Genomic DNA, 26,096 nt, shown 5'->3' with positions numbered 1-26,096 from the left:
GAGGAGGCGGAGCCATGTGTTTACCTGGTCTTGCGGGGGCTGGGGTGGCTGTTAGATGTGGCCACCTCTCAGAACTCCAATCACCGCGGCTGCCAGAACACGAGTTTTGATTGACTGGCGGCCGGTGCCACATATTAAATAGCCGCTAATTGACTGGGGTGGGGGAAGCCTGTGCTACACAGTGCGTTCTGCCTGTAATAGGGAGCGCAGGAGGGGAGAGGGGAGCGGGGGTGTGTGAATGTGACTCGAAGTGGCGGCAGCCCAAAACACGGAGTAACAGAGTGGCCCGGGGGAACATGGCACCCTGCCCCCCCGGCCCAGCCCGCCACTGGGCCAGACCTATCCTCAAGATCTACCAACGGTGCATGTTTTCCAGGCAACCTGTGGATCTATAGTAGTAATGAATGCAGCAGGTTTGAAAATGTGACAGTTAGTAATGACTACAGCTGTGCACAAGCTAGGTAACCTGAAAACCGTGGACCGTTGGTAGATCTCGAGGACCAGTTTGGCAACCCCTGCTTTAGAGGAACAAAAAGACATGTCACAAGATCAACTCTTGCCTGTTAGAAATATTGCAAAATCCAAATACAGCCCAGTGAAGAAATAAAAAAAAACATTTTTTTTTAAAATCATTAGAATGTTCTCAAATATATAACTGACAAAAGAAGCTCTTACCCGATATTGCACTTGTTTTCTATGTTATTTTCATAGTACTGAAGGTTTTTCTACACATTTTAGGTGTAGCTAACTACATTTTTTTTTTAAACAAAGACTTTAAATTTGCCAGAATAACTTCACTTGTAACTTTCTTTATATCCAGTAAGGTCTGGGACATTAAAGAATTAGCAAGAATTCCTTCCCCCACCCAGGGGAATGCCTAGAGAAGTGGGTACTATTGAGAAGATAATGCCACACATCGCTGGGAAATTAGGATGGGTTGGGGCTATAGGTTGATCTGGGGTGGGGGCATTGTCACATTTTTTTCTCTCTCAAGAAGATCAGCAGCACTTGCAGTCTGTGTGGTCTCGTGTACTGGAACTAATGGCAGGCTGGGTGGCAGGGAGACATCTGCCTCCCAATCCAGTACAATTTTTAAGCATTTGGAGGCAGTGAGCAGCATGGTTCTCTCACTTATTCCTGTGCAGCTTCACAAGCCTGTAGCCAGTTTAAGGCCAGTTGCTGTGGCCATGCCCAGGACTGTAGGCAGGGAGATACAGTTGGCTAATAATTATATAAAATGGGAGTGCAACAAGTTCTAAAGAGTATAAGAATTAGGTGAAGTAATAGGCAAAAGCAGCCGACCATGTTGTGTGGGGGAGGGGGGTGCATATAAACATAAATGTTATCACATGTGTAATAAAGTGGAGCATCTGCGAGCAGTCGATCAACGTGTTCGATCCGGACCTGGAGCCATGCTGATTGAAGGACCTCCTACAACTGCTGGAGGGTGCGGACACGTTGATCGAGTGCCCGCAGATGCTCAATTAGGTTCAAGCAAGGGGAATTAGGTGGTCAGGGATGTACTTGGAAATCTTGGTTGTGCTCATCCAACCACGGTGACATTTCTAGCCGTGTGACATGTTGAATTGTCTTGCTGATGATGTTCACCGCTCACATCAATAGTATGTGGTGCTGCACAGTTTCTGCATCCTTTATTCACAATGGTGACATGTGTCCAGTCACAAAACACGTCCACCACAGCAACACATTAACAGTTCACAAACTGAGCCATTTCAGAAATGCTGCCACCCATGGCATGAAAGCCAATAATCATCCCTTATTACAACTCTGATAAATAACTCATCTTACCCATTACAGCATCAAGTGATATGTGTGCAGACGGCCTATCACACATCTTATATACCCACCAAGCGAGAGCACGACACATGACAAACTTCATGGGCTACATGCTGCCGATGGAAAATGTAGGTGGTCATATATTATGCCTCGACTCTGTATAAGATATAGCTCTGGCCCAGAAAAGTGCAGTTTTTGTTTTAAAATCTAACCCTGCCAGTATTTTAAGTTGGGTAATGAAGGCTATATGTGAAATTCAATAGGATGAGAGATTCAAAAAGTGAGAGATTTGGTTAAGAAATCACCCGTTGTTTTAAAACAGCAATCATTTACACTGCAAAATCACTAGTTTTGCAGTGTAAATGATTGCCGGTACTTATTAAGTAGCAGGGCGCCAACTAAGCAAATTGCTTTGGGGGCGATTCTGCATAAGAAAATCGCATCGCATGCGATTTTTGCGTGCAATGCGATTTTCCTATGTAATTTATTAACTTCAGTCTGGCCACGGGTGCGATGCGATCGCATCGCACCGCAAAATCCCATGCGATTGTATAGGGTGCAATGCCATTGACTTTCTATACATTAGTATGAGATGCATGAGATTTAGGCACCACCGCACTATCCATGCCACCAACGAAGCGTGGCTAGCGAAGCGAAATGAGTCCTCCAAAACTTTTCATACCCCCACTATCCACGTCGGCGTGGAGTCGAGGGGACGTGGAATACATGTAAGGTAATCCGCCTGCCTGTGCGGGGCTCGCTGCGCTCGCCACACTTCGGGCTCGGTGGCTCGCCGCACTATATAAAATAGACTCCACGCGACGAGGATAGTAAGGGTATGAAAAGGTCAGTAGGACACGTTCCGCCGCCGCTTGCCACGCTAAAATCTCATTGCATCTCATACTAATGTATAGCAAAGTCAATGGCATCGCACCCTATAAAATCGCATTCGATTTTTCGGTGCGGTCAGATGTTGGGCCTAAACAATGTAAGTGTTTCTATATAAAAATTTTACATATGAACTAGTTATTCTGCCTCCTATTGATTATTTTTTATTATATTATGTACTTGATTGAATGATCTCAGCTGAGACTGGTTGGTCATGTGAACTGTACTATTTGGAGATATATATATATATATCCAGCCTCAGATCAGACAGCTACCCACCTTTGATAAAGCTACCTAGCAAGGCAAAATGCATCAGTGAGCTGCTTGGACACCCACCAACAGCACAATAATTCCGGATTGCAGTCCGAACAAATCCCTTGGGACTTAAAACAACTACCTCCTGTTGAAGGATCCAATATCAACCACTACCTCATGGCTATTATTACATCCAACTTGGAAAAGGCACATCCGCAATTCCATCTGCTGACTATATTGCCAATTCACTTCCAGTGGATTTTCAGTTATTTATACTAGCATTGTGCCGACCACATGGAAACAAGTTGACAATGCATATACCCTATTAAGGGTGGTAACTATTCTTATATCCGTATTCCCTTTATTATACAGGGGTATTCTAGGAACTGACTGCAGTGACAAACGCAGGATTTTCAGAAGGGGGTTTCCAGAGAGGGGCGGAGCAAAGCACGGAGATGGACACTTAGGTGACCCAGTATAGCTCGGGTCAGTTAAAGTATTATAGATAGACCAAATGTATATAAATATATATATATATATACATACAAATACAGGGACTCAACACTCTCCATAATGAACTAACTCACCTTAGTATACAATTAATCAAATAAATAATGGGGTTTTAGTTCATGAATTGATCAATGCATTTAAGCTTGCAGCCCATCGCCAAGGGACCCCATTTCACTGCAAGTCCTACACTAACAATTGTCTCTCAAGAGCCTGCCAACTGCTGACACATCATAGCTAAAGTGGACATGTGTTTTTTCCTGGTTTAAAGCTCACCTGCCAAGTGCCTTATGGCTTTTAAAGATGAGGCAGTCACCTAACACAACACCAGACTTAGAATTAAAGGGGCAGCTGTCACAGGTTACAGATAAATTAGCTCATCTGGGGTGAAAGAGAAAGCTATGATCACAGTTAGTTAATTATGGAGAGTGTTGAGTCCCTGTATTTATATTTATTAGAGCATGTGGTCACAGGCCACTTCACCCCAACCTGGGAATGACGAGTGCTGCTTGCACCCCATTCGCAGGGATGGCGAGTGTTGTGTTAATCTGTATGTGTATATATGTGGGTTCATTTTGAATTAACCTTTGTTACTGTGATCATAGCTTTCTCTTTCACCCCAGATGAGCTAATTTATCTGTAACCTGTGACAGCTGCCCCTTTAATTCTAAGTCTGGTGTTGTGTTAGGTGACTGCCTCATCTTTAAAAGCCATAAGGCACTTGGCAGGTGAGCTTTAAACCAGGAAAAAACACATGTCCACTTTAGCTATGATCTGTATGTATGTATATATATATATATATATATATATATATACACAAACATACATATACATACATACAGGTTGAGTATCCCGTATCCAAAATGCTCGGGACCAGAAGAATTTTGGATAACGGATTATTCCGTATTTCGGAATATTTTAATATTTCAATGATGTATTTTGAAGTATCTTGCATTTATGCTGTATAAACACATAATATACACACAAATATATTTTATTACCACATAAAATACACACGAATATATTTTATTTGTTCAAAAAACAAGGTTTCAAAACGTGAAACAAAATGTGTGTACTATCTCAGCACTGAATTTGAATGCCAAGCAATCATTGTCTTGCACATATATAGTGGCAGTTACATATCATGTCCCCAGTGATGCTGTTACAAATGTCCCCAGTGAGTTTTTAGCAAAAAAATTTTTTTTTTCACTTTCTGGAATGTCTGGTTTTCGGAATAATTCGGATAACGGATATGGGATACTCGACCTGTATGTATGTATGTATGTATGTATGTATGTATGTATGTATGTATGTATGTATGTATGTATGTATGTATGTATATATATATATATATATATATATATATATATATATGTTGGAGCAAGGTGGCACACAGTTTGAGAGGTTATATCAAAGTTGCGGTGCAAGGTTCATACGGAAATTGATACAAACTGTTATCTCCCTTGGAATCAGGAAAGAAAAGAACCAGCACACGCTTTGGCAAAAAAAACGAAAGTGTATTAAAGGTACATTACAGTTAGTTAAACGAAGGTATACAGCGGCTGACCCGACAGCCGTTTCAACTGGCAACCAGCCAGTTTTCCTCAGCGGTACCAGCTCAGCGGTATCAGTGGAGTCCCAGCTTTTGGAATATACCCTCAGAAAAACTATAAGTCAGACTGAACCTGAAATATCTGACTGGAAAGAGCAATTAACAAGCTTGGATGGGGACCACTGCTTTGAAGTCAGATATCTCCGGTTTCCAAGGGCCGATTTTTTAAATTCTTGTACCCATGGAAAGAGGGGACCCTCAGCTTTCAGCATAGGCCCCTTAGACTCCTGGGGGGTTTCTGGGTACTCAGAAACCCCCCCTGCGTGCGCTACTGGACTCTCAAGTATTTGTGTGGGTGTCATTATTACCATTTTTTAATATACACTATTGTATTTTAATTCACCTTTTATTAGGTTGCATTAAATTTTGTGTAAAAGATCATCCAATATACTTCTCAATTTATATATTTAATAGTGTGTGTGTGCTGCTGTACCCCCCTCTTTATTTTGAGCTCAAATATTACCTCTGGCAGTACACTAATTCAGAGTAGAAGCTGACTAAGCTGCACAAATTATATGTAAATTACCAAAGGAATATTTTCCTTACATGAAAGGATCACTAACCAATTGCTATGGCATTAAAATATTAAATAAGTATTGATAAGAGAATACGCAAAATTCAAGAGTGACCAAATTATCTTTTTCTCACCTATCAATAAATTGGTCAATCACAACTATATCTCCAGGCTGGATCTCTTCTCTCAGTGATCCACAAGCTGTGGTCACCAGGATATGAGTGCATCCTTCCATCTTCAAAGCCCAAACATTTGCCCGAAAGTTAACATTTGTTGGAGCTATTGTATGTTGCCTGCCATGTCTGCAACAAAGCACAAATAAATAAAAATATTGAGAAAATGCAGCAATAATGAGATTTTGTACATGCAATTTGCAGCATTCTTTAATAGCTGAAGATAATCCGGAAACCTGGTTTCATTATTATTCTGTTGTATAGGGTTGAAGGGTAATTTTCAGACAAACACAGAAGTTATGTTGCAACTCTGAAACTTCCTAAAAATTTGTATCTTAGTATGATATTGTTTATTCTGAGAAATGTAGAGACAAGAGATAAGAAAATTTGTCTGAAAATGACCCCAAATTACAGATATTCATGAGGTGATTTTCAGGCAGCGGGTTGTAACATAAATTTACTCTTTGGATAAAAAAAAACAGTGGAAAATGTAGGGTAATGTGCAAGGTGATAATGCTCCAGCCAATCAGCCCCTAACTGCCAATTGACATATTGGAGCTAATTTGCGGTTGCATAATCACTTTGCACATAACATTCTTTATGGGGATAGATACCACCAGGGCCGGCGCTACCCGCTCAGCAGAGGATGCAAAGCAGGTAGGCGCCGGGCAGGAGAGGCGCTGTCCTGCTCTGCATTCTCTGCTGTCTGTCTCTGTGGCTGCCGGCTGCTGCTGCTGCGCCTGTCACACTTCATGACAGGAAGCAGCGCCGAGGCACAGAACTGAGAGCTCCCTCCAGGCTCCTACCCGTACCTAAAGATCAGATCAGGCCAGCCGAGCCCAGGTCAGCACGCAGCAGTAGTACGTGCGAAAAGGGGCGCAGCTACACGGCCTGAGGGGCGGGGCTACACGGAACATAAGGGGCGGAGCTATGAGGGAGCAAGAGTCAGCCCGAATACACAGGAGAGGATGAGCAGCTGCCAGGAGAGTCAAGTGTGAGTGTAGTGCTACTAATGTCAGCAACTGGTGTGGGCACGTCTATAGGCAGCACTACTTATGTCGGCAACTGCTGTGAGCATGTGTGTAGACAGCGCTACTAATGTCGGCAACTGGTGTGGGCACGTCTATAGGCAGCACTACTAATGTCGGAAACTGCTGTGAGCATGTGTGTAGTCAGCACTACTAATGTCGGCAACTGGTGTGGGCACGTGTATAGGCAGCGCTACTAATGTCGGCAACTGGTGTGGGCACATCTATAGGCAGTGCTACTGATGTCGGCAACTGGTGTGGGCACGTCTATAGACAGCACTACTAATGTCGGCAACTGCTGTGGGCACGTGTGTAGTCAGCGATACTAATGTCGGCAACTGGTGTGGGCACGTGTATAGGCAGCGCTACTAATGTTGGCAACTGCTGTGAGCATGTGTGTAGAAAGCGCTACTAATGTCGGCAACTATTGTGGGCACGTGTATAGGCAGCAATACTAATGTCGACAACTGGTGTGGGCATATGGTTAGACAGTGCTACTGCTGTCGGCAACTGGTGTGGGCGCGTGTATAAGCAGCGATACTAATGTCGTCAACTGGTGTGTGAATATTTGTAAAGGCAGTGCTACTAATGTCGGCATCTAGTGTTGGCACTTGTATACTACTGTCGGCAACTGGTATGGACACGTGTATAGGCAGCGCTACTGCTGTCGGCAACTGGTGTGGGCATATTTGAATAGGCAGTGCTACGAATGTCGCAACTGGTGTTGGCATATAATTACGCAGCACTACTAATGTCGGCAACTGGTGTGGGCATGTGTAAAGGCAGCGCTACTGCTGTCGGCAACTGGTGTGGGCATGTGTATAGGCAGCACTACTAATGTCGGCAACTGGTGTGGGTATATTTGTATAGGCAGTGCTACTAATGTTGGAAACTGGTGTTGGCATATGGTTAGGCAGCACTACTAATGTCAGCAACTGGTGTGGGCTCGTGTATAGGCAGCGCTACTGCGGTCGTCAACTGGTGTGGGCATGTGTATAGGCAGCGTTACTGCTGTCGGCAACTGGTGTGGTCATATGGTTGCACAGTGGTACTAATGTCGGCAACTGGTGTGAGCACTATGTATAAGCAGAGCAACTACTTTTGGCAACTGGTGTGGGCGTTATGAATAAGCAATGCTACAAATGTGGGCATATGCAGGAGTACTTGGGCATTATGTGTAGCATAATGTGTGCCAATGTCATATGGGCATTATGGTGCATGGCAATTTTGTAAGGGGAATTAGGGTGTGTGGCATAATGTGTAATGGGCATTATGGTGTGCTGCATGTTATGTAAGGGGCATCAAGATGTGTGGCATAATGTATAATTTGCATTACTGTGTGCGGTATAATGTGTAATGGGCATTGAGGTGTGAAGCATAATGTGTTATGGGGATTACGGTGTAATTGGAACTTTTATGTGACCAAGCCCATTCCTCATGAAGCCACGCTCCTACATTTTTGAGCGCGCCTATGGCGCGAATTCTCCCTCTTTTTTAACTCATGGAACCAAAATTGTGCTACTATGTGGTGTAATTTGGTGTGAGAGTACTATTGTGTGCCCATTCCCCTTCCTTGTGAGATTACACGTTTTTCTTTTGGTGTGCGCTGTCCCTTTGTGAAGCTTGGGTGGGTGCAAATTTATAGTTTGCAGGAGGGCGCCGAACCCCCTAGCACCGGCCCTGGATACCACTTCTCCAAGCTTCATCCATTTACCCCTGAATTCCTTATGTATTCTTATTACCAATAACATTTACCTTGCAAGCAGAACACATTCAACATTTTTAATCTTTCCCAGAATCAAGGCATCTGATGGCTTAAAGACATAAAACAAATGCGAATGATTATTTGCAAAATCTCAACAAAATCACATACAATATGCAAAACTAAACATATGCTTTACATGGAGCAGCTCTGCTTAGCTATTACTAGTGTTGTCAAACCACAGCCAGAATCAGGCACACACAGATATGGGTATTTGTGTCACACACCCTGTCACTGGATGGATGAAAAAGCCCCAGGTGGAGCAAAATGCGAAATGGAGCTGCTTTTTATAATAAAGCCCAATTGCAGAGGATCACCGAAAACAGCCATCCTCGCCGTTTAACCCCCTCGCTGGCTGCTCACCCTATTCTATGTTCCAGGGGAATCCTCATTTTCCTCTCCCCCGAACGGCAAGATTCGCCGCTATAGCAGCAAGCCCGCTGCTTATAGGGATGACCCTCATAATTTTGATGGACGCACTCGCCGTTTCCACCTCGCTGACCCACAAGCTGTGACGGAGAGCTATCTGCACTGCTCGCCGTCACAGCTGGCCATAGGCATTTAATATACACAATTAAGTAAGAGATACAGGCATATATTGCTCTACCGTCATATATACTACCCTTTTCCTTCACTCTTGTTTTATTCAACAATTAGTTTTTCACATCTATGTTTTATACATTTTACACTTCACTAAGTGATGTTTTTCATTATCATACCTAGTTTAAAATCAACCTAGCATTCATGAAGTATTTAATCACATACACAACATTTATACAAATATGATAATCTCCCTCTATAAACACCACAAATAACTGCTTAACAGTTTCAACACTTGTATACTATTAATGTGTTTATGGAATCACTTGGCAATTCGCAAATCACTATGTTTTTCATTTCTATATTTATTTTATATTTTTTTTATTTGATCAAAGTCACAACACAATTTGGCCCATACACAATAACGTTAAGGTGCCCATACACGTTACAATTATTGTATACAATATCGCATCTCATCGCATCTCGGTTTTGCAATGAGATGAGATCTAGTACAAAAGTATGTGCAGCACATACTTTTTGTACTAGATCTTATCGCAAAACCAAGATGCGATGAGATGCGATATTGTATACAATAATTGTAATGTGTATGGGCACCTTTAGTCTTATGGTGTCTACATACTTTTACTTACATACAATACAATTTAGACTATATTACAATTTAGACTATCTGGATACAATTTAGACTATCTGCATACAATTTAGACTATATAGTGCAGATCTGCACTATATAGTCTATGCAGCCAAGACTTTCTGGCTGCTATACAGGAGCGCACATCGGGATTGCAAGGGTTTAAACCTGTGCGATCTGCATGCGATCCAGATGAGATTTTGACTATATAGTAAAATTCTGATGCACATTGTACAAGTGTGTACACACCATTACAATTGCAACTAGATGTGTTGTTACAACAAATATATATATATATATCCACAAAATACACACATTAGTACATTTCAAATATTAAAACCAACATCTTCTAATAAAATCTTAAATCAAATGTATGCAATAAATTAAAGGCGAGTAAACTCGCACTGCATCCATAATTAATAATATTAAGTACCCGTTCATTTTGAACCAATACCTCTATATTGGATTATAGCAAGATGAAACGGAATCAACATATATATAACAATTAAAAATAATATCACATGGAACATATAACACAATCTAAGGATCCCATTTAAATTCTGATATATTGCTGTCAAATACTTCAGGTTCTCAAACTCATTCCTCAGGACCCCACACAGTGCATGTTTTGCAGGTCTCCTCACAGAATCACAAGAGAAATAATTAGCTCCACCTGTAGATCTTTTAAAATGTGTCAATGAGTAATGAATGCACCTGCCGGGTGACCTGGAAACCATGAACCGTGTGGGGTCCTGAGGATTGAATTTGGGAACCCCTGAAATACACCATTCTCACCATTCTTTCCATATATTCTAAATATGACAATTACTATGTGAACCTGTCGTATATGGTCATTGGCCCACTTGTGTGTCAATCAAAATCATTCCAACAATCAGAGGAATAGATATTTAGAAACAAGAAAGGAACCAATAACAAAGCGGATAGAGCAGTGGTCAGGGAACTCGGTCCTCATTACCCCACACAGTTCATGTTTTGCTGGTAACCCAGCAGGTGCACAGGTGTACTAATTACTCAGACACATTTTATAAGGTCCGCAGGTGGAGTTAATTATTTCACCTGTGATTCTGTGAGGAGACCTGCAAAACATGCACTGCGTGGGGTAATGAGGACCGAGTTCCCTGACCACTGTGATAGAGTATGATTGGTAATTAAATGTTTCAAATTCAAACCACGAAGATTGGTACACAATTGCAATAAAATCCCACTGCAATAAAACATCAGGTTGAAGCTATGACTAAGCTACAGCGAAACGTACATCCCTGATCAGAAGGATGTGGGAGCGGCTCACATGGATAGCGTGTCCAGCCCGGCCACTCAGATGTGTCTGCTGTAGTGTGTTGCATTGAGGTGAGAATAACCTTAGCTGACCGCAATATCGGCAACTCAGGAAACCATAGGGTTAGATTGCTATTAGTCATTTTGAATACAGTCATCACATAATGAAGCAACAGAACTATAGTCCACTATCTGTCTCACATAGCCGGCAGAATAAGTTGTGTGCAGTCAGAGGGGTACATTTACTAAGATGGGAGTTCTATTGAAGGTGGGCTGTTGCCCATAGCAACAATCAGATTCTATTATCTTCTAGAAGGTGCTAAATAAATAAGTAGAATCTGATTGGTTGCTATGAACAACATGCTATCTTCAGTAGAACACCCATCTTAGTAAATTTACCCCAAAACATCAGCAGATATAGGGTTCGGCAGCTTAGGGAAACACACGCTGCCATCCACTGACCAGTTCTAACAACACTGCTACTGCCGGCACATTTGCAACTGTACAATTGGGCAACCGCTCCATACAGCCAGGGAGACTACACGCACTGGAATAGAATATCAGTGGAGTGTGACATTGGCAGTGAGGGAATCACAGCAATCACTGTCACCGCCAGTGTAATTAATAAATGTGGCAGTTTATCAATAAGTAAAATGTATATAACAATACTAATGACCGAACTGTTTGATTAAGTTCCCACCAGGAAAGAAACGCGTTATAGATCAGAAGACCCAACCAGTTACACTATCATTGTGGCCACTACCTGCACAGGTATATACCGCAAGCTGAATGTGGCTTTCTTACTAAAGCAAGGGAGAATCTGGAGCCATGTCCGCCGTGGCCACGCTCGTCACCTTACCTTACCCGGGTGCTTACTGCGTTGCCTTTTCGGGACAAGTCTGGCCAGTCCGTCAACATGGGCACCAAAGGCACACAGCCCTGCTAAACAATTTTTTAAGCAATAAATTATTACAATTATTGCTATTATAAGTACAGGTTGGGAGATTGAGGCACACACATAAGAAAAAATCTATTCAATTCAGAGAATAACTCTATCTGGAACAGATCTATCCTTGTTCTTTCTGGTGTGGTTAAATGCTGGGCTAAATCCAGGAATATACTCTGCACTGCTTATTAGTATCAGGGCAACTTGTACCGAATCCAGCACTATATACCCACCAACAATACTATCCTTTCAACCAGAAACCTAGGACCTCACACTCTCTCATTCCTCATCCTCTGTCGAGTGAGAAGACAAGAGAACAGCAGAAGTGGCATAGTCCTGAAAGGCCTGGTTCTTGGTACCCTCTACTAACTTTAAATATAACTAATATCAGCTAAGTGCAGTAAAGTGCTAGTCTAAACCCAGGAGTGTACCCTGCACTGCTTATTAGTATCAGGGTAGACTGGTGTTGAACCCAGCACCTACTACAAATACTATCCATTCAACCAGAATCCCAGGGCCTTCCACTCTCTCATTCCTCGTCCGCTGTCGGTAGACAAGATGGGTGAACAGCAGAAGTGGCATTGTCCCATTAGGTCTAGTTCTCTTTATTTTCACCAACTATCACAATTGATATAGCACAAGATACTCATTTATGATAGGTAGATGTGCAATAGCCCTTCAATACCCTAATCCCATAATTATGGACTTCTACAATTTTCACTACAGAGTGACTCTAGAGAACACTTGTCTATTTGAGGAACGTGATGAGGTATACCAAAATGACCCATGATTTAACCTTGCACACACTCCAATTATCGGACATTGCAGAATTGGTTATTTGATGGTCATTTTTTTATTATCTTCCCACTCCTCACAGATATCTAAGAACAAACCCAACAAAATATTTGAGGATTTGAGGGAATTTATAATATATCTCATTTAGTTCATGCCACAGAAGTCTAACCAATATTATTATTATTTTTTTAATTAAAAGCTATGTCTTAACTTAAATAGCCATATAGCAGTAATCTTCTGGGACATAAGGGTGCCCCCAAACAGAGTCCTTTCTTTCTTTTTACTCTCTTGGATACAGACCAATATACAGTATAGTTGCTTTTCTGACTCTGGGGTGCACCACTGACTTGGTAGGAGGGGTGTGTTTGAACCCGCACAGACTGAGAGATATAGAAAGGTGTTAATCAAGGAACCAATATGGATGACTATTTGTAGTAAATTCTGATAGTCATTGATTGGTGGTGCGCCCCAAAATTCAGTATTGTAACTGAGTAGGGGTTTTTTTGTTCACTTGGGAGAAGCGAACCAAAGAGAGAAAGAAGCTTTGTGGGCGCACTCTTATTGTTAGTAAATATGATATTAATTTAAAATGTAACTTTTATTAAGATCCTTATTAAAAAATTGATTGAAAAAGCTTGCACTTTTCTTGATACACACCTGAGACAACATGTTACCACCCTGCCGTCATATACACAAGATACAGCCGATGTCTTAAGAAAATTACATGATGTGCGCTTAGAAGAAACAGAGATCCTAGTAAGCCTTGATGTCGAATCTTTGTACACGTGCATCAGACACGACCTAGGCATTGCTGCAGTGAAGTACTTCCTCCAAATGGAAGGATCCGGTGATTTCCAGAATTTCCTTGTGGAATTAATGGAGTTTGTACTACATAAAAATTACTTCACCTTCAACAACCGCTTCTACATCCAGGGGAGGGGTACGGCGATGGGGGCGGCCTGTGCGCCCACATACGCTAACCTCTTCCTTGGATGGTGGGAGCGGGAGCATGTCTTCCATGAGAACAACCACATTTTCGAAGGTTTTATAACCTTGTGGATGCGTTATATAGACGATGTCCTCATGATATGGAACGGAACAGAAGAAATGTTACAGAAATTCATGGATCACCTAAACAATAACAATCTCAATCTCAGATTAACTTCAGACCACAGCAACACCACCATAACCTTCCTGGATCTGAGGATATACAGAGGAGAAGACAATATGATCAACACTAAAATATATAGGAAGTCAACAGCAACCAACAGCCTACTATACAACACCAGCGCCCATTTTCCACCTACCATTGCCAACATACCCAAAGGGGAATTTCTAAGATTGCAGCGAAACTGCTCCAGTGAGGAAATATACAAAAATAATTGCGAAGACCTCAGCAACAGACTCCAACAAAGAGGATATTCAAAAAGATCAATTAAGAAGGCACGAGAGATGGTGTCCAAGACTAACCGGTCACAAATGCTTTTCAAAGAAAATGAACCTGTCTCAACAAAAGAAGATTCGACTATCCGATTTGTTGGCAATTTCTGCACAGAGTGGAGAGAGATAAAACGAATCATTCAGAAACACTGGCCGATCATTCTGAGTGACACTGACTTAGCCCAAAAACTCTACAGTTGACATGAGCTGGAGAAGAGCACCAAGCCTAAAGGACCAACTTGTACATAGCCATTATTCTGGCCCAAAGACTAAAAACACTTTCCCCCAGGGTAGCTACCCATGTGGAGGGTGCAAGGCTTGTGAATATGTAAAAAAAGTCACCGTAATCAACGATAAGTATGGACAAGCAATTCCCCTCAAAGGGTATTTCAACTGCAAGAGCAAGAACATAATTTACTGCATCATGTGCGACTGCGGTATACGATATGTTGGAATGACCAGTCGCATGCTGAAACAAAGAGCCCTTGAACATTTGGGCAATATACGTAATGCCCACACCGATATAATTAAAATGAAACAACTGACTACCGTGGCCAGACATTACTATCAGCAACATGGAGGCAAACCCGCGAATTTCAAAATCTTTGGCCTTGAACAGATCCATCTTGGTTTAAGGGGCGGAAATCTTAATCAAACACTTCTTCAAAAAGAGGGAAAGTGGATTTTTCGTCTAGGTTCACTGGCTCCACATGGCCTCAATGAAGACATAAAATATGGAGCTTTTCTCAAATAAATTCACACCATCCTTATTCTTTTTATAAACCATTGGCCTCCTAATATAGCCAACAATGTTATCCACCTCCTGATAACTTATTTCACCAACTTATTTCACCTACGTCACTAAATTATTATAATCACCCTCAATAGACCCAACGGCACCCACCTAGAGACACTTAGCACAAGACCCTATCCCCACCACCACTTTTCACCATCAGCACCATCACCTCACCACTAACTACCTTTTAACACATCAACACACCACTCACATCACTTCCCTTCACCTGGCCCCAACTCTTCCCCAAACACCATACTTCCACCCCAGTAAAGGCACTACTAGCACTTCAGCACACACACTGGTCAAGTTTCACTTATTATCAAGTTTATAATTTTAGTTTTTATCATAATTCATTTTATTCCATATATTTATCTAACTGTAATTAGTAACCCCAACAAATTTAAATAAATTTAATCAATAATAGAACAACAAAACCAAGTGTCAACACAATGGTCGACATTGAGTCAACCAATGTTTTCAGTCCGATTTTATTTATTATTTATTTTTATTTTGTTATATATATATATATATTTTTACAATATCATGGCCCCTTTCCTTATGTCTTTATTCCAGTAATTGAAATCCCATTATCAGCAATATAAGAACTTAATTCTGCCAAATCTTAATGCAACTTAATCAATGTAAAAACAGCAGACACGCTGTATATAGGGAAGTCAACATGGTGACATCACCAGAAAATAGACCAATATCATTCGTTGATTCCATAAACTAAACACTCCCCATTCATTGGGTATGGGAGAGGTCAATCAAACACAGCAAGACGATGATTGGATCTACATTTCAATAAGAGTAAGGGCATTTGCCCTCAAACAAAATGGCGCATACTGAGGAAGCCAACGGCGAAACACGTGTATTAGCGGACCCCAGCCGGAGCAGCAGCAGCGTTTTCAGTGCCTAACAGCTCTCCCACCCGCCTGGACACCTCATCCCTCAATACCGGACCCCCGAGGTCCCCCCACATCTAAACGCCAGGTCCAGGCGTCGCAGGTACCGGTGCCTCCTGTCCGCGCTCAGCGGCAGAGTGACACCCAATACAATACCAACGCACAATACAGTGCTAAACCTGTTCAAGACATTAGAGTGTTCTATAGATACGTTGAAGCCAGTACAACTGGTAACAGCGCAGGGTCACTGTGTCTACTGGCAGGGTCACTGTGTCTATTGTGTCTGCAGTGAAACGCACAATTCAGTGCTAATATATTTAAGACATAAATTTACTCACCAGTTATTCCTGAAACCCTCCAGAATAAGGACTGCCAGTATCATTGGCAACAGCATAGGTTCACTGTGCTTTCGCTTTTATGCAGCAACCTCCATTGTGAAATTCTGTTTGTCAGGGGATATAAGTGCCTACACCAGGACAAAGTGACTTTAATTCCTTTATATAACATCATCAATTTTTTCTTGAATTTGTTCTTGAATTTTTTCTTGAGTATTTCATTTATTGTTTTTTCCAACAAGTGACTTATATATCCCACTGCTTGATCACAGGCGATCAATAATTTGGTGATTTCATCACCTGCATTGTGACTTAAATCTAACATTCCTAACGTCTTGATCTACTTCCCCCTTTCTCTCTTTCTCCTTTTTCTCTGTCTCTCACTCAATTGTTTTCCCTTCTCTTCTTCCCCCCCCCCCCCCCCATTTAATAATTTTCTTCCTCCTTTTTTCCACCCCCTCCTTTTCTCTCCCATGTATATACATTATTCCTCTACCTGTTAATTACCTCTGTATCGGTAAGGGCACCCACGGTTTACAATAAAGGTAAATCTCTGTTTCTATATACAGTTGCAATTTACCATTACTGGTTCTCATGATTTCAGAAAATTACATGGTATATAGATAGCTATAAATGCTCTAACTGCAGTTAACCAGGCAATTGCTGAATGGGAATTTGGTCCTAAGTATACCATCATACCTCACTGGAACTGCCCAAAAACTTCCCGAACTTGGAAGCAAAGCAGTGAAGGGCCAGTTCAGTATTTTAGTGGGAGACCCCTGAAGAAACACTGGTGTGGTATCTAAAATTTGGACAAGCTTTATTCCACAATTTAATTGCACTGGATACGCCTACTGCATGAGCAATACAAGCTATAAATACCAAAAAGCTCCGCTGCTGGGGCAACCAATATCCCCCAAGGCAATTCCAGCCACCCATTTGAGGGATACAAACCATTCAACTTCGCCTACAATCACATTGTGTATATATACCAATGATGACAAGGAACTAATGCGCTGAATGGAGATTAAGGTGTGAACAAGCAATTAGCGCTAGCACACTACATTATATAATAAAAAAATCTTTTCTCCATCAAATCTATCTGTCTTTCTATTCTATGTAACGACTCTTGTTATTTTAATAAGGATCTTAATAAAAGTTACATTTTAAATTAATATCATATTTACTAACAATAAGAGTGCGCCCACAAAGCTTCTTTCTCTCTTTGGTTCGCTTCTCCCAAGTGAACAAAAAACCCCCTACTCGTGCACCACTGACTGTCACATACTGTACAAAACCACCAGTGTACATTCTGTCTATGGTGGTTGTTGACAAATTGGAGAGTTTCTCCAGAAGTCATTTGTTCCAGGAATACAGTAATAATTGTGAGTACCAGGTAATGTGTGTAAAATCATACTGGTGCGGACCCCCCTCCCCTCCCCTTGTTAGTTCATCAACATGCAGGGCCTCAGAACTCAGGACCCACTCACTATACAGCATCCAGCAGTGCGATGTAACCTCATTATCTGTTGTTTAAACACCGCTTCTGGCGCGAAGCTGGGGGATTGGCTGTAAATGCCATGTAGAATGGGGAATGGGCAGGGGGATGGCCTTCATCCTGGGTGAGAGCGCAGTCAGTTCTTCATGCTGTCGGCGCTGCTGTTCCCTGTCTAATTGCTGGTGGTCTAATTGCAGGGGGGGGGTCTAATTGCCGGGGGTGGGTGGCTTCTGCTTAGGGGAGAGGGCAGCCCGCTCTTCTTGCTGTCGGCACTGCTGTTCCCGGTCAGTGTGACAGGCGCAAATCAGCGGAAGCCGGCATCAGGACCAATGATATCACTGGGTGGGCGTGCACCCACCCAGCGATATCATTGGTCCTGCTGGCTTCCGCTGTTTGCATTGACAGGTAACTAGAGATGGGCAGAACGGGTCACTAGCGAGAGCTGGGATCCAGCAGAACAGTCAGTGAAAAGATCCGTATCTTTTGGGTAGGTCAACGGTTCACTTTGAAAGAAGGGGTAATTTGTTAATAACAAAGCTTATTTTGTCTTCCAATCATTTATTACAAAAAAAAAAAAAAAAATTAATTGCGCTGAACAAACACACTGATCGGTGGCTGGGTGCAGAATCACCATCGATGGCGTCTGCACCGATGGCCATCCCTAGCAGCAGCAGCCTTATTAATCTTTCTTTTACTTGCAGTCACAGCACTGAACTCAGTCTCTGGAGTCAGTACATCTCAGCTGCCACAGGTGGCAGTGCTGAGATCAGGCAAATGCATTATTATTAAAAACGAAACTGAAAGTAAAAGAACGACGGATCACCTTTTTGGGATCGGCGACTCACTCGTTCTTTCATGGGATTCTTCCAAAAGATTTGCTTCGTTCGTGAACGTCCCATCTCTACGGGGAACAGCGGCGCCGACAGCAAGAATAGCGGGCTGCCCTCTCCCCTAAGCAGGAGCCACCCCCCCCCCCCCCCCGGCAATTAGACAGCAGGCAGCATAGAGTGCCGCGGGTGCCCCCCCAGTCCAGCGCCCCCCCCCCCCCCATTTTGGCTGAAAATTGCAAGCTATTCTGGGGCAGATGTATTAATGCTGCCTTAGCATATTGAAAATAACAGGTCCTGCTTCTCCTGCATAACAAAGAGAAGTGGGCACTGGTAAAAGCCAAATGTATTAACCGCACTTGCACCGATAATAAGAGCCGTTATGTCCCGTGTCCAAGGCTCTCCTTATCGGCGCAAGTGGGCCAACTGTCCCATGTCCAAGGCTATTATCATGAGATCTCGAGTGCAGCCTGAAGCCAGCAGCAGGGCTAGCGTTGTCCTGTAGTGGGAATCGGACAAAACTAGCCCTGGACTGGCAAAGCGTCCAGGGCAGATTAACACCTAGGTGGCTGTTAATCAGGGCTGCCATCAGGGGGTTCTAGGGGTACTTGAGTCCCAGGCCCAGACCGAAATGGGGCCAAGGTATCAGCTTTGTTATTAGTACCGGGCTGCCAGTGTATCAAGAAAAAGTGCCTAGTGCATGAGACGAGGCATTGCGACCATTGTGAGGTCCCTGGTGGCTCCTTTTACTCTACCCTGCATCTGACGTTATTCGCTGACAGCAGTCCCAGCTGCACATGGGAGGACACATCACAGGGAACACAATGGCCACAGCTGCAAGGTCACCAGCTACCTGCTATACCCAAATTGCCAGCCCACCAAGCACTACTCCGACGGCAGCCAGTGCTGCAAAAGGAAGGACACGGCAGCAGGGAGCAGTGCACTAACTCCAGGCAACCCCCGAACTGTCAAATCGCCAAGAGGTAGGGATAGCCTAGTACACCTCAAGGACCCTTATTATCAATGAAAAAGCTGCACCAATATTCATTTTTTACAGGTGCCTCTACCATGCGCCCCACCCTTCCCCTATGGGGGCCCTGCCAATTTGGTCAGTCCTGATTTGTGAAGGCAGCCCTGCAATTTGTGATGGCAGCCCTGCTGTTAATACATCGCCCAGTGCCGCTAGTTGCTTATGGGATTGAAGGGGACAGCCACGCTGAATGTTAATCGGTAGGTTGTCTCTAGCGCACCTTAGTAATACATTTGAAAAAGAGTTATCCCACAGTTAACTAGTGCAGCATATGCACTATAAAAATTTATTTTTATTTTTTTAACCTCTATTCTATTTTGACTAGAAATCGCTGGTGAACAGTGCATTGTGCACATGTGATAATTGCTGGGGATATGGTCACTGATTGGCCCTATCTCTGTGTGTACCAGGCAACGGTCACTAAGAGCACGCTCCCACCACCAACCCATTACTGGTCGCTGGAGCATGTTCCAGTGCCTTTCTCCTGCAGTGACTCAGTTTTCATCAGTGACCATCGCTCGTCACTGACGAAAAAAAGAGACACTCAGCAATATGGTCACTGGGCAACCAACCGCTCCGTGTGTACAGAGCTTTACAGTGAGAAAGTAGAGTATACAGTTTCACAGAGATAATCACAAATATTGTTTATTAGAATACTGAGGTGAAAATACATTACATGGATTGAGAAGTGTTATTGATCCACAATGATCATATCCCTGAAATATTCCATCAACTAATATCCTTTTGGTTGAGCAATTATATATTTGTACTTCTCTAAGATAAAACACCTCATTATATAAAATAAATATACACAGCAGACGGTTTTTAATAATATTAACTTTATTACACATGTACACACACACCACTTAACACTTGATTTTAATATTTTGCTGATTTTAGATAGCCACTATTGATAAAAAGTTTAATCATTTTTAAGATGGATAACTTCAAGATACAATGAGAACATTGATGTATACAATTAATTAGTATAATTTTCCTTTTCTGTCTTCATATACAGATGGAGCCGGCTTTATCTTTGGCCGACGCTCGGCAGATCCCTTGCACTGGCGAGCGCCGGCGATAGAGACTGGGAAGCGCGTGCGTCTCACACGCACGTGCGTCCCAGTATCATGGCGGCTGGGCAGTGTCTCCCTGCCTGTCTCCGCTTCAGGGAGACCCTGCCCAGTTCGGGAGGGAGTCGGGGCGGCGAGGGGGACCGATGGCAACGGCGGGGGTAGCAGCGGGGACCCCCGCCAAGCTTCGTTGCTATGGGGCGCGCGAGCGTCTCATGCGCGCGTGCCCCTGGCAGTAGAATCGCCATCCCCCGCAAAGATGTGGCCAGCTACATCTGTAGCCTTCACTAGGATCAATTACAACTCGCCAACAGTGCTCTCTCACACCCTCAGGGGTTCAGAACAAGATTAAAGCACAATTAATACATTTGTGAGCTTAACAGCTTTAAACTAATGTTTATTTATTGTACATTTATATTCTGTACAAAGCAGAATTCAAATGACACGGTGCCCAATCAGTTATATAATACAATAGTAATCTAAGTTCTAGATCTATATTTTATTCATTCCTCCACGAAAGATAGCTCATTTATTATACAGAAGTATTTTTTTAATCGATTGCTTATATTAAGTAACTTAATAAATTTTAGTCATACACAAGTTGGTTTAATATTGTAGTTCATTTATGGCACTCATTTTTCATTAGCGCAGTAAAATTTATATTTGATGACTTAAAGTTCAGAGGTGGCATGTATTTTCAGCCATTATCTGTAATAGATCAGAGCTGAAAATATATGTACAGATGATGAAGATGGGTAACAATAGAAGCCTAAATGTCTGGTGGGGATACGGTCACTAGGTTGACAGTAGGAAGGTCAACATGCATTCGGTCAACCACTGAAGGTCGAAATGCATCAAGGTAGACACACCTGAAGGTCGACATGGGTTTTTGCACCTAAAAAAGTGTGAAAACCCATGTCCACCTTCAACCTAGCCCACGTTGACCTAATGACCCTGTCGACCTAACCACTTGTCAGCCTTGATACATATCGACCTTCGCCTTGTCGACCCTATGACCCATACCCATCTGGTGGTGTGCACTGGTGACCCATACATTTGCTGCAGGGACGGACATCACAGTTGGATGGTAAATTACGACATCAGGATATATGCATCGACCGGCCAATTGGTAAGTGTGTATGCTTACCAATCAGATGCTATGTCAACCAGTCTGTCGGCATAGGGTAAACTCCGCTTTAGTAACTGATCAAGAGGTGACGCCATGCTGAGCTGTGACATCCAATTTTCTTTCCATTAAAACAGTTGTGAAAAAACCTCATGGGGAAAACTGACATTTTTATATTCTGCATAATTAAACAAGTATTATATTGTAGGGCATGCAGGGCTCAGTGTGAGAGGCTCCTGTGTATCTCTCTCCTCTAGTGCTGTGGTTCTATTTTCCTTGAAGCAGGAAATGGAAGACAGCATTGCTGAGAAATATCAGCAGAGCCAGACTAATGCCACCCATACGCTGTGCGATGCACGTTTTGAACTAGAGGCAATGTAATCTAGTTAAAAAAAGTACACTTTATGTGCTGTGTGATGGGATGTGTGCGGGAACGCACAACTCATTGCAACGTGTATGCAGGGGTGCCGAGAGAGGGGGGCAGGTACAGTTTACCCAGGCTCGGGCCTGTCAGGGGGGGCCTGGTCTGGACACACATTTAAAAAAAAAATTGTGGCGAGTACGCCGGATCTGAGTCAGCTGTTCAGCAGCGGCATTGGGAGTGCGGATGTGGGCGGACGTGGGGGCAGCAGCATCACAGAGGTCCTTCTGAGCATTGTTCTGCTCTCCGACTCCAGGGCCTGCCACATGACTTGTGAGTTTACCCTGGCTCAGTAAAAGGAGGATACTTAGAGTAGGTAGTCCCTGGGTCAGAGAGAGGCCACCTCACGCGGGAGTACCACCCACTCCGCAGAATCCAGCCCACCCTGCTCCCCACATTCCCATCCTAGCCGCCACCACCAGCAGCAGGTGACAGTGCCATGTCTCCAGCCCAACAGTCCCAGACCTGGTTCACCAACCATGTCCAGGTCACGGTGTTCCAAGGTGGAAGGTGTGTGGCTGGTTGCTCTGTGTCTGCTGCTTCCTTGCATGCTGCTGGGGCTGAGATCCGACTCTGGAAGTCAGCATGTAACCCCTGGCAGAGCATGTAACTCCATGACAAGAGCAGGTTAACCTCTGGCAAAGCATGTAACCCATGGCAGAGCATGTAAATCCAAGGCAACGAGAATGTTAACCCCTGGCAGAGCATGTTACACCTGGCAGAGCAGGTTAATCCCATGGCAACGAGCATTTTAACCCGCTAATATGAGATGAGCATTACGGTGTGTGGAATAATGTGTAATGGGCATTATGGCATGTGGTAAAATATGTAATAGGTATTACGGTGTATGGCATAATGTGTACTTCCCACTACGGTGTGTGGCATAAAATGTAATGAGCATTATGGCATGTGGTAGAATATGTAATGGGTGTGTGACATGTGTAATAGGCATTACGGTGTAAATTTTTGTCCTTGTATCCACCTTGGAAGCAGTGGCGTAACAACAGGTCCGCAGAGGAGCTCTGTCTGTGGGGGCCCCAGGAAGTTGTTGTACCGGGGCCCAGGATTTCTCTTGGCGGCCCTGCGTGTATGGGTGGCATAAGGGGTATATTTATCAATGATCGCATACTCAATGCAATTACAGCCCAAAATCAAAGCCGTAGCATGACTTCTGCATATAGGCAGTGGCTATTTCTCAGGAAGGTTCCAGAGGAACCCTCTCTACAGGCTAATTTTCCAAAATGTGTAGCTCATACGTTTTCAGAGGGCATTAATGAAATGCATGCCGAAGCTTGGTAAATCTGACAGCATCCCCCATTTAAACCTATTGGGCTGAAGCATCTGTCGGAAATGGAGGGATCACAGTAATCATGCTGTCCCCACTTTCATACAATGGGGAGATATTAAATATTTAATGATAAATGGCCCCCTAAGAGTTTGGAGTCTGTAGGCTGATAGCGGTATAAGCAGGAGGCAGTATTTCCGAAGTCCCTGCATGATTACTTTATACATTGGGACACCCTCTCATTGTGATCTCCCTACAGTAATCGGCAGCCCCTCAGCATGAGGCTCCAATAATCTGCAGTGTGATGTCCATGTAGGCCCATCACCATGGTATTGGAGAGAAAGGGGTTGGAAGACCCGCACCATAAATTTAATAGTGATAATTTTTGTTATTTTGTGGGTGGTTAAGATGCCCGCCTGCCAGGAGTTTTATCCAAATATAATTCCTGGCCTGCTAGGGTGCAGCCCCCTGATTTAATGTTTACGCACTTTGAACAAAGATAAACTGATTTATTTTCTTTCTCCTCGTTCAAAGTCCATCACCATGGTACCCAGTCATAGGGTGAAATTTAATAGGATGAGTGATTCAGAAAGAGAGATTCGGTAAGAAATCTCCAGTTTTTTAAAGAGACAATCATTTACACTGCAAAATCAAACTGGATTAGCAGTGTAAAAAAAAAAACTGGCGATTTCTTACTTAAAGCGGCAATCATTTACACTGTAAAACCAGTTTGATTTTGCCGTATAAATGATTTCCGCTTTAAAAAAACTGGAGATTTCTTACCGAATCTCTCTTTCTGAATTGTGCTGAATGAGCACCCGGTGAGTCACGGCTGGGGGCGCTTTGCAGTGACACCATCAAACTACCCGTGCACACTCAGGTTCCCCGGCTGGTTTGTCCACCTTTCCACATCAGTGACCCCCTGAGCTGACCTGACGTAATTATTTCCCCTTGATGTCTTGCAAACATCTCTACGGAGGATAGCAGCTTTCATATCAGTGATATTAACCCAGTGCTGGCTTTTTGTGAGTGTGCCCCGATATATCAATTGGAACAAACCTTTCTGGTGTTTTTTTACCACTCAAATTATTGGATACTTTTTGCACTTTCAATTCGAATAAGGAGGTACTTTATCCCTTAACATCAGACATCACTTCAAGTGCTGGCCAGCCGGTATTCAAGTAATAAATAAGTCAAAAGTAATTAACGTAAAAGGATTTGCATACTCCTGTGGAAATTAGTGGCTGCTTTAAATTATATATGTATTTGTTTTATCTTTGTTTTTTATGAATTGTGCTGTTTTATTTATACTCTGATGAAATGATTAATTATTAATCATTCAACTATTGAGCTCTCTGAGACACAGTTCTCTTATACTCTCTTTGTTTTAAACTAATTAGTAATATTCCAGATTACAATTGGGAGCTGCATTTATACAAAATTCAATTAAATGGTTATTTTTGTTTAACCGGTTTTATTTTTTGAGCCTGATTTGCTTCTATTGTTATTTAGTAATCTGCACCAAGCCAGTTGCTAAAGGTGCCCATACATGGTACAATAATTCCCGTGCGTTTTGAACTAGATTGCATCGGATCGCATGTGATCCGATGCGATACGATCTAGTTCAAAATGCACGGGAATTATGGTGTATGCATGCGATGCGATCGGGAGCTAGTTCAAAAAGTACAGGCTGCACAGTCTTTATGTGCTGTGCGATGGGATGCTCGCGGAAGCGTGGATCGCACAGCACAATTGTACAGTGTATGGGCACCTTAAGACACACCAAGTTATTTACATTTTCAGATGATAACCAAACTCCTCTTCTGCACAATATGACCAGCAAGAGAAAACAACCTTTCACAGGGTACTGATGTTGCACCTGTGCTCCCGCGAACCATCCAGCGCAGCGGCGTCTGGAAGTGTACTAGTGTTCATTCTAGCACCCGCCATCTTTGAAAACCCATGTAGTTCCTGTTGCCTGCCTGGGGTGTCACTGTCTGCTGTGGTGTTTCTAGCACAGGTCTGGTTTGAATATCAGTGCTGATATACAGACCAGACAGCGACACCCCAGGCAGGGAAGAGGAACTGCAAGGGTTTTCAAAGATAGCGGGTGCTAGAATGAACACTATGTACGACCACAAGTGACGTCACCTACTCCCGGAGCCTGTTGCCCGGCAACAAATACTAACATACAATGTACAAAAGGACGATCCGGCAGGCTGGAACACACTGAGCACTTATGCTGATGAATTTAAAGGCAATCTCACACATTCACACATAATCAATATGACCATATATGAATATTTACAGAAGTAAAATAATCATCATTATGAAGCCGCAGCAATGTTGTCAGTAACATTAACAATACTATTAATATACATGCTCACTAGAATAGACCAATGAGACACACATATACAATAATATACACAAAAAAAGGAAATGAAAATAATACAAAACAAACATGAATACACAATTACAATATATTTAGATAGAACCTACGCCAGAGTTATCGTATACCTTTGTCAAAAATTGCATAGGTATAGTACCAGCAGTTAAATATGAATGACACCTCGTCATACAAATGCATTAAGTCCCCTT

At 42.9% G+C, this 26,096-nt stretch overlaps 1 protein-coding gene across 2 annotated transcripts in view; it reads right to left on the bottom strand.

Moving 5' to 3' along the window:
- The window catches only part of MTAP (methylthioadenosine phosphorylase), a 76,198-nt gene that overhangs the window by 40,065 nt on the left and 10,037 nt on the right, over positions 1-26,096 (bottom strand). The window contains exons 3-4 of one of the 2 annotated variants that reach the window (XM_083185143.1): positions 8,530-8,588; positions 5,708-5,875 (exon numbers count right to left, since the gene is read on the bottom strand). In XM_083185143.1, coding sequence (XP_083041269.1) covers positions 5,708-5,875; positions 8,530-8,588 — 227 coding nt within the window. The remainder of the gene's footprint in view (positions 1-5,707; positions 5,876-8,529; positions 8,589-26,096) is intronic. The other variant, XM_083185153.1, reaches the window with a different exon arrangement.

Source organism: Crinia signifera, chromosome 1 (assembly GCF_055691185.1).
Source record: "Crinia signifera chromosome 1, ASM5569118v1, whole genome shotgun sequence".
Classification (NCBI taxonomy): domain Eukaryota; kingdom Metazoa; phylum Chordata; class Amphibia; order Anura; family Myobatrachidae; genus Crinia; species Crinia signifera.
Note: the sequence above shows the minus strand (reverse complement) of the source record. Positions and strands in the feature narration are given on the sequence as shown.